This window comes from Akebia trifoliata, chromosome 12 (assembly GCF_017979445.1).
Source record: "Akebia trifoliata isolate Shusen 1 chromosome 12, ASM1797944v1, whole genome shotgun sequence".
Classification (NCBI taxonomy): Eukaryota; Viridiplantae; Streptophyta; class Magnoliopsida; order Ranunculales; family Lardizabalaceae; genus Akebia; species Akebia trifoliata.
In genome coordinates this window covers 1,826,064-1,834,845 of record NC_141386.1, presented here as the reverse complement: position 1 = coordinate 1,834,845, position 8,782 = coordinate 1,826,064, and the positions used below count along the sequence as shown (strand labels likewise).

Below are 8,782 nucleotides of genomic sequence, written 5' to 3'. Positions count from 1 at the left end.
GTGGAATTCTTCCCTGATAAGATAGTTATCTTTAAATGATGTCACGTGTCCACCTCAACATATGTGTTGATGGTATGGATGAACGATCCAAATGGGAGACGATTTTATCTCTACACAAATGCCAAGTCTATGGGAGGCAATAGGTTGGCTCCGGTTCAGTTCCTAAGGAACTTAGAACCATAACCATTATATTTATTTTGGTTCTAGTTCTAAAATAAATGGAACCAAAACTACCATAAAATACAAGTACCCATCGGTTCCGAATCTCAATAATCAAATGATAAGAAAAAAATATTTTAAATCATTATATAGTTTTTTTTTCTTTTGAAAAACTTTACATATTATCTACAAAATTATTAACTTAGTTATAATTTGTTATATCAAATATATAAGTTAATGATCCCTACAGTAAGGAGATCATCCTCACAAAAAAAAATCAGCTCATTCTAAAATTTCTAACCCTAGTTTATAAATTGAAGAATCGTGGTTCGTTAATTTTTACCATTAGTTTACAAACAACTTTTCATAGGGTTAGTAGTTTTAGAATGAGCTGATTTTTTGTGAAGAGTATCTCTATGGTTGTGAGGATGATCTTCTCACCAAAGAGATAGTTTTTGGTCCCTACTTAGGGAGAATTACTCCATCTAACCTTGGTTTGTTGGGAATGATCTTCTCACCAAAGAGATAATTTTTGGTCCCTACTTAGAGAGAATTACTCCATCTAACCTTGGTTTGTTGAGAATGATCTTCTCACCAAAGAGATAATTTTTGGTCCCTACTTAGGGAGAATTACTCCATCTAACCTTGGTTTGTTGGGACATATTAGAGTCAAATCATTCTTCTACCCTTTCACTCTTCTTCAAAAATTAAAGAGATTCAATGGCATTCAAGATAGAACGGCCTAAGTCTAGAAGTTATGACACTTTTACCTATTCAAGAGAATGGTCTAGAATTTGTGTGCAAAGAGAGCCTTAGCCCTAAGCTGATAGAGATCTAACTAGGTGGAAAGTCCTAAATTTCTAAAATTTAAGCATTAAATTACATGCCATTTGACTTGATTCTCTCTAATTTGACTCAAAACCTAGGGCCTAGGATCACTTTATCCCCTCAAAGATTTCTCTAGAAATTATTAGGCCTTTACTAATCTATCATTTGATTATCTTAATTGATTAAATCTATGTGTGAGTGAATACCAATCAAGGCCAAATTAATAGGGGGTAAATAGAGTTATTCTATAGAATTTTCTTGTCAATTAAGGAATGTCTAAGTTTTAAGACCAAACTTTCTTCAAAGGTCTCCCAAAATCCTATAAATAGGAAAGTTATATAAGGCAAAAGAAAGAGCTCAATTGTGTCCAAAATTCTGCCTAAATCTCTCTCAAAACTCTTTAGCCTTCCATTCTTCCAAAACTTCTCTAGAAATCCATAGAAAGAAAACTCAAGAAGAAGAAGACTAAGGTGGGACCAACAAACCTACTCTGATCCCCCTATTCTTGATACCTCATTTTTATCTTTCAAGAAGTTTTCTTTTGTTTACATACTTTCTAGTTTAACAATGTAGATCTCCTAATTCTTAGCTAGAGGTTCGGGAGTAAAGAGTAATCTCACTTTGAAGTAATCTCTGTGATGCCCTAAAATTTGGGTCCACAACCCGCCCCATAACCCGTGAGTCAGGATGTAGATACGAATATTGAAGGTCAAAAAATAATAAATTATTTAAGATATATAAAAATTATGTATGATTTTAGTAAAAAAGATTTCATGGTTAACACTTAAAATTTTTTATAACAATTAATACTAGAAGTAAACATCGGAAACCCAAAATGTATGACAAATGTGTGATGTCCCACTATGGGCAGAACCAACCCATTTTAAAGAAATTGTCGCTACAAATTACATACTCAATATTTTTGTGAACAGTCAATATGGTTGGAAAGCTAACACATAAACTTAAAAGTTTCGTGTTTTAACTATTTTCAAAAAAATAATATTGCTTAAAGAAAAATTGACTGAAACATAACCTATTTGTAAAGATAATAGAAATTCAGATTCCCATGACTTATTTTAAAAAACATATAAAATTTTATACTTATCTGACTTTGATGATTTCACCCATTTTGAAAAAATCTTTTTGTCTCTTATCTAATAACTATGATAGCATATTTTAAAAATAATAAGTTATTAGATAAAATACAAATAAGATTTGATCTGTTTAATGTTCAGATCAAAAGAATAATCAATCATCACTTTAATTTATTATTCAAAGAAATTAATAAAACAAACAAAACATTCCTTGGGAATAATTTATCACATAAGGTTCACAGATAAATAAAATACCATGGGTTTATCAATGTTTCCACCATTTATTTTGACATAAATCAAAACTGAAATAAGAGGAACATAAAAATAATTTTTTTTTGAAAATCCGACAAAGGCACCTCATCGGGATGAGTATCTGAAAATTTTGAATAAACAACGTGAAAATTTTTTTCATAAGTACTACTATACTCACCCATGATTTAATTGAGATAATAATTATATCAAGTAAATGAAGAATATTGTAAATCTTCAATTGTGTAACGAATATAAAAATTAAATAAATAAATAAAATATGACTTGCAATGATAATTCATGTAAAAGTCTCACCCACATAACATGGGGCATGCATACATTATGTCATACGCCCACATAACACGGGGCCTTCCGCGTGAATTTTGGGGCCTTTCACCCTAAGGCACTCTGGCTCATTCTTGCTCAATCAGGATTTAATCCGTTATGCTACTGAAAATAATATTATTTTTCAAACATCATTATCATTATCCATGCATCATTTATGAATTATTTTATCATAAATGATATATAAAAAGAAACACATAATTTTTTTCTTACATAAAAAAAAATGCACAAGAAACTTCAAAAAAATAAGATATCGTCAATATAACGAAAAGATCAAGAAAAAGTATAGTTGTGCACCTACCTTATATTTTAGTATGGAAATTAAATATGTTTTTTAGGTTTGTATTACTAGATTCATTCTTCCTATGTCGAACAACGAATTAATACAAATCAAGTAAATTTATGGATCGGTTCTTCTTGGATTTATGGAAAACAACGAGCCCACCATACCCTTGCTTCAATCGGTGCTAAATATTTGTGACCAGTTATCAAAATCATTAAAACTAATGACGAGATTTAAAATTTTAGTTTGAATTGAAACTTATTTTAAGTTTAGTTAGGATGTAGGGAATATTTAAGATAATATTTTCTCTAAGGAAGAAGACAATGATCTTGTTAAGATAAATCATTTAACTTAGTTTAAAATAATTTGTTAGTGTTTATATATTTTAAATAATGATTATTTTTTATATAAACTAAGGTATATTAGAAGATGCCCAATCAAAAGATCATATTTTTATTTAGACAATATAGATATTTAAATAATTAAAAAATAATTATTTCATTGAAAAACATAAAAAATTCCAGTCGTTAGCGCAATTGGATTTTATTAACTTGGACGAGTCGATTTGAATGAACAAATTACATTGAGTTTTCTCACTCATTCATTGAGTCATCTCGATTTGTGTTGAGTGTATATTTTCCCCCTTTCGGGTGAGTCATACCCAAGTTAAGTCCCGTAATCATAATATATTCATAGTTCTCCCCCTCTCCAATAGATCAGTCTTTCGAAGTTGTTGGTCGCTTAACATAATATCAAAGCTCTAAGTTCATAAAGGCCACAGGCCCAATTCTTTTCACCCTTATGGGTGAGGGGGAGTGTTGAATGTATATTTTTGTCCACTCTCAAGTGTATCATACCCCACTTAAGTCTTGTGCGACCATCTTATATTCATGTTTCTCCCCCTCTCCAATAGACCGATCATTTGGACTTCTTGGTTGGTTAACAATTTGGGACGATTTTTAAAACCATGCATGGTTGCAAGTGTCATTGAAACAAGAACTTGTAAGATTTACAATAAGATTAGCAAGACAATCTTGGGTACATTTCAAAGCAATGTGAAAAGATAATCATACTTGAAACTCAATGCATTTACATATGAACCATTGAAACTAAATCCTATAGAATCTAATAACAAACCTACACAACTCCTCATTGACGACTTTTCGAGCAGGTAACATCTTTTATTTCTTCAAAAGGGCTTGTAAACATGAAGGGACTTAATCACACCATGGATGGCTCCACATGCTGCAGTCAAAGCAACAAGAAAGCTACTGAAAGTAAGGAGCTGAAGCTCCAACTACCACAATGTGAATCTCTCGATCTTCTTTTTGTGAAATGTACATTTGTATGGGGAAGTAAATTGTTGATGGCCAATACCCGATGCCACCAAGGAATGCGAGGTTGTCATTGAAGAAGGACATAGCAATGATCAACACAGTGGCTAATACTTTACAAATATTGATCTCCAAACCAATCGAAATAAGTTTAGCTTTAAGCGCTTCCCTACTATTATTATAGTGTACTCAGTTGTTATGAGCTTTGATGCATTGAATCCCCTGCTAGACCATGTTTCAACAACGGTGACTAGTGGTTGGACGAACACCTGTAATAAGCAAAATGAACTAAAAAGGGGGTAAGATTCCGATTCCAGGGCTCATGATTTCTACTAGTTCTTTTTGGCTTCCTGTTTTTGGCAATCCATGGGCTCCGTGAAATCTTCTGCGACTTGTTCTACATCCTGAATTTTTCTCAATATATCAACCTCTGCTTGGAATTCCTTATCAAACTTCTGAACTGACTTTCCTTTTTTTCTAATCTTCTTAACAGCTACATTGTAATCCGAACGATGAACTTTCCTTGATTGATCACTTCTGATAAAATTATTCAAAGTCAAACGGGACATTTTCCTTGACCCACCACTTCCGATCAGACATTTCTCAGTTAAACTCGACAAAATCTCCGATTCTGAGAAGTTTAACCTCTGAAATTTGGTCAGCTTCCATGCACCAAGATCTCTTTCTTGCTTTGTCTTCCAGTAATCTATGATCACAAACAATATGAATACAAGTGTGGCAAGAAATAGTGTTCCCACTAGAACAACAATCAAGGTGAGAAGTTGGGATAATAGATTTCTTGAATCTCGGGGTTCAGAAATGCAAGAACCAAGGTTCAGATGTGGGTTATCAACACAAAGGTCAGGGTTGTTCAAGAAGATGGTATCGGACGCCATGATTTCAAGCTCATATGGGATTTTCCCCGAGAATTTGTTTGAAGAGATGTTAAGGAAAGTGAGCTTCAAGTGGCTGATTTCAGATGGAATTTCACCTGAAAGTTGGTTTTCGGATAAGTCGAGTTCAATGAGGTCCGAAAGTAAGCCAATGGAGGGCGGAATTTGACCAGAGAGTTGGTTTCTACTGAGATTAAGAGTAATCAAGGAGTTCCAAGAGATAAAATCTGATGGAATCTCACCCGAAAGTCGATTCCCATCAAGGAAAAGAGCACGAAGACTAGGGAGAGCCGTTAATTCTAAAGGAATATCACCCGAAAACAGATTGTTGCTTGCATCGAAAACCATTAGATTCTTTGAAGCATTGATTTGAGAAGGAATTTTACCAGAAAACTGGTTGTTACTCATTGCCAATCGAGATAAATTCCACGCCAACTTATCAGGAAGCTCGCCAGTAAACAAATTATCGCTTATATTTACGGTCTCTAAATTCTCCAATAACCAGAATCCAGAAGGAATCCCACCGGAAAATCTGTTCTTGTAAAGCTGAACCGTTCTCAAACTGTTACAGCTTCCAATGGACCTCGGCAATTCTCCTCTGAAATTGTTTGAGAAAGCCACCAAACCAACCAAACTGCCTCCCGCGCATAAATTCTCCGGTAAATTTCCATAGAAATTGTTCTCAGAGACCTCGAAAACTTCAAGATTCGAATAAAAACCTAGTTCTGGTGGAAGAAAACCAGTCAAATTGTTCCTAAACAGCTTAATTCCTGTTAGCGATGGAATCCGTCCAATGCTTGATGGAATTTCTCCACTGAACTCATTAAAAAACAAATCTAAATTCCTCAAATATTGCAATTTACCAAAATCTTCTGGTATCGATCCTGTCAGATTGTTATTGGAAAGATCGATATTGACCAAATTCAAACAATCGATCGATCTAGGAATCTCTCCAGACAATCTGTTCTTAAAAAGAATCAAATCTGTTAAATTTTTCAACAAAAACAGATTGTTAGGTATTTTCCCGCTCAAATTGTTGGACGAAAGATCCAAATGTTCCAGATCTGCCAAATCACCAATTGTTTCCGGAATTTCTCCAAACAAATTCGAATCACTCATCCACAAAAACCTCAATTTCTTCAATCGACCGAAATCGAAAGGAATCCTCGACGGAAAAAATTGATTATAAGCTGATCCAAGTACTTCGAGGTTCGAGAGATTACCGATTTCTGGCGGGAACGAACCGTTAAACTGATTCTGAAAAAGATAGAGCTTCTGCAACGCCGGAAGTCGTCCAATCGAGGACGGAATGTCGCCGGAGAAGTTGTTCGCACCGAGATTGAGTTCCCGGAGAGTCGAAATCCGGTCGATATCGTCAGGAATCCGGCCAACGAAGTAGTTCTGAGAGAGATCTAGGGTTTCGAGCTTCGAACAGTTATAGAGAACAGTAGGAAATTCGCCAGAAATATAGTTGAGAGTGAGATTTAGAGTTGTGAGATTTTTGAGATCACAGATGGACGGTGGGATTTCGCTGGTTATGTTCATATCAGGTAGTACGATGCCGGTGACGAAACCTTCGGAGCAGATGATACCTGTCCAGTTGCAGTGGGACCCACCTGATGATGGATCCCAATACTTGTTGATCGACGGTTGATTGCCCCATTCTTGCTTTAGTTTCAGTAGAATGGTTTGTTCGGAGTTCTCTTTTGGGGAGTTTACCTGAAAGGGTAAGAAAAAGAGGAGTTGAAAGATGAGAAATAGAATGATTTCTCTGGAAGTTGAGGGTATTTTCGACATATGAGGAGTTGAGGTTGTCGTTCTGGTTATTTTCTGTTTCTGTGAGAGAGAGAGAGAGAGAGAGATGGTTTTGCCCGAAGAGAAATGGGAAACCGACGACCGATTTTCATACGAGTAAACCGACGACCGATTTTCATACGAGTAATTTTTTTTATTTTATTTTTCTCACGTCAACCAACGGATTGACATGGGGCGCAGATGGCGCAGATGGCGTAAGCAATAGAGAAAATTTCCTTCTCCTATCCTTAATTGCGCCAGATTCTTGTAGCAATCTCTAGACGGATGACATCATGGTTTTAAAACTCAGTTTCGCTTCTCGTCTCACCCATACCAGATACCAAGTCGTCTCATACTTGATTTTTTATATGTATGAGACGTCTCTTTCAAAATTTTGAAAAATGAATATCGAATTTTAAATCTCATTTGAAAAATTAATTTGTCATGTCTTGTCTATGCCATGATTTTAAAATTTATCCGAGATCAAGATGTATCATCTGAGTTAACTCAATATTGGAACTGAACGAGACCAACTTAGAAGTCACTTTTTTGACCGAAATTTAATATTTGATATTCAATTTTTTGAATTTTTTGAACAAGACATCTTAAATGTATTGAAAAATTCGTTCGAGACGACTCAGTATCGGATCTGAGCGAGACGAGACACGAAATTGAGTTTTAAAACCATAATCCATGCTTGATATTGAGACGGCTCGAACGATACATCTTGTTCTTAGATGAGTTTTGAAACTATGGATGAGAGAGAGCTATAGTTTAAGAGAAAAACATTACAACCCTCTTGAGATCATGGTTAAGATCTGATTAAAAGAGAAAGTGATAGAGAAAGCTATTTCTATAAGATCCACGTCTTTAAAAATTAACAACTATTGAACTCCTGATTTCTTAAGGGTGGGATTTCGTTGTATAATTTAGGGGTGCAACTTGATCTGGTTCAAACCGAGAATCGAACCAAACCGAGAGCTTTGGATTGGTTTTGATCGATTTATAATGAACTTCGATTCAGTTCCAAGTTAACCAAATAGAGAACCGACCAATTTGGTTCGATTCTTGATTCATGCCTTGTAAGAATCAGACTAAACCGAGAATCAAATCCTTATATTACTAAAATAATTAATAAATATTAGTAATCTATTTAATTATATAGATTAATGACATTTTTTTTAGGATTGGGATTAATGACTTTCTTTAATTGATGAAGAACCTATTGACTTTTTTTCTTTTTTCTTTTTTCTTTTTTTAATGGATACATTAATGATTTTATTTTATTTTATTAATAGATAGATTAATGACTCATTATATGAGATTTCATATTCATGTCTACTTATTTTTATTGAAAATATGTTTGATTCAATTAGGTTTTTTAAGTTATTGGCAATCCATAGAACTGAAGCGAATTAAAGCAACCTTAGCTCGGTTCAGGTTGGTTTGATTCTATAACAATTTTATTTGATTCTGATTCTCATTTAATAGAATTGATCTAGGTCGATTCAATTTTGATTTAGCCTCAAACCAAACCAATTAAGTTCCACCCCTAGTATAACTAAGGTGCCACTTTTTCAACTATCTAAATCATGCCACACACTCACAGTGCTACAATAAAATATTTTTTAGGTCAAATAAAATGACTAAAATTTAAAATGTTTAATGAAAAAAGTATTTTTAAATTATTTGTGTGTGTGTGTGTTTAAAGATTATCTGACGGAATTTGAAATTAATGTCCTATTAACCTATATAGGTTAAAAATGAAAATTAAATTGTAATTAGTCAATATATTTTACTTTT

At 33.9% G+C, this 8,782-nt stretch overlaps 1 protein-coding gene across 1 annotated transcript; it reads right to left on the bottom strand.

Annotated features, from left to right (window-relative positions):
* Nucleotides 1-3,912: 3,912 nt before the first annotated feature.
* Nucleotides 3,913-7,216, bottom strand: LOC147388534 (uncharacterized). The gene has a single exon (XM_086419339.1). The coding sequence runs from the start codon at nucleotides 6,980-6,982 to the stop codon at nucleotides 4,625-4,627; it is 2,358 nt and encodes a 785-aa protein (XP_086275465.1). The 5' UTR covers nucleotides 6,983-7,216; the 3' UTR covers nucleotides 3,913-4,624.
* Between the last annotated feature and the right edge of the window lie 1,566 nt (nucleotides 7,217-8,782).

Excerpts from the sequence above, each read along its gene's own strand:
- LOC147388534 (XM_086419339.1), bottom strand. The coding sequence starts at position 6,982 with ATGTCGAAAATACCCTCAACTTCCAGAGAAATCATTCTATTTCTCATC.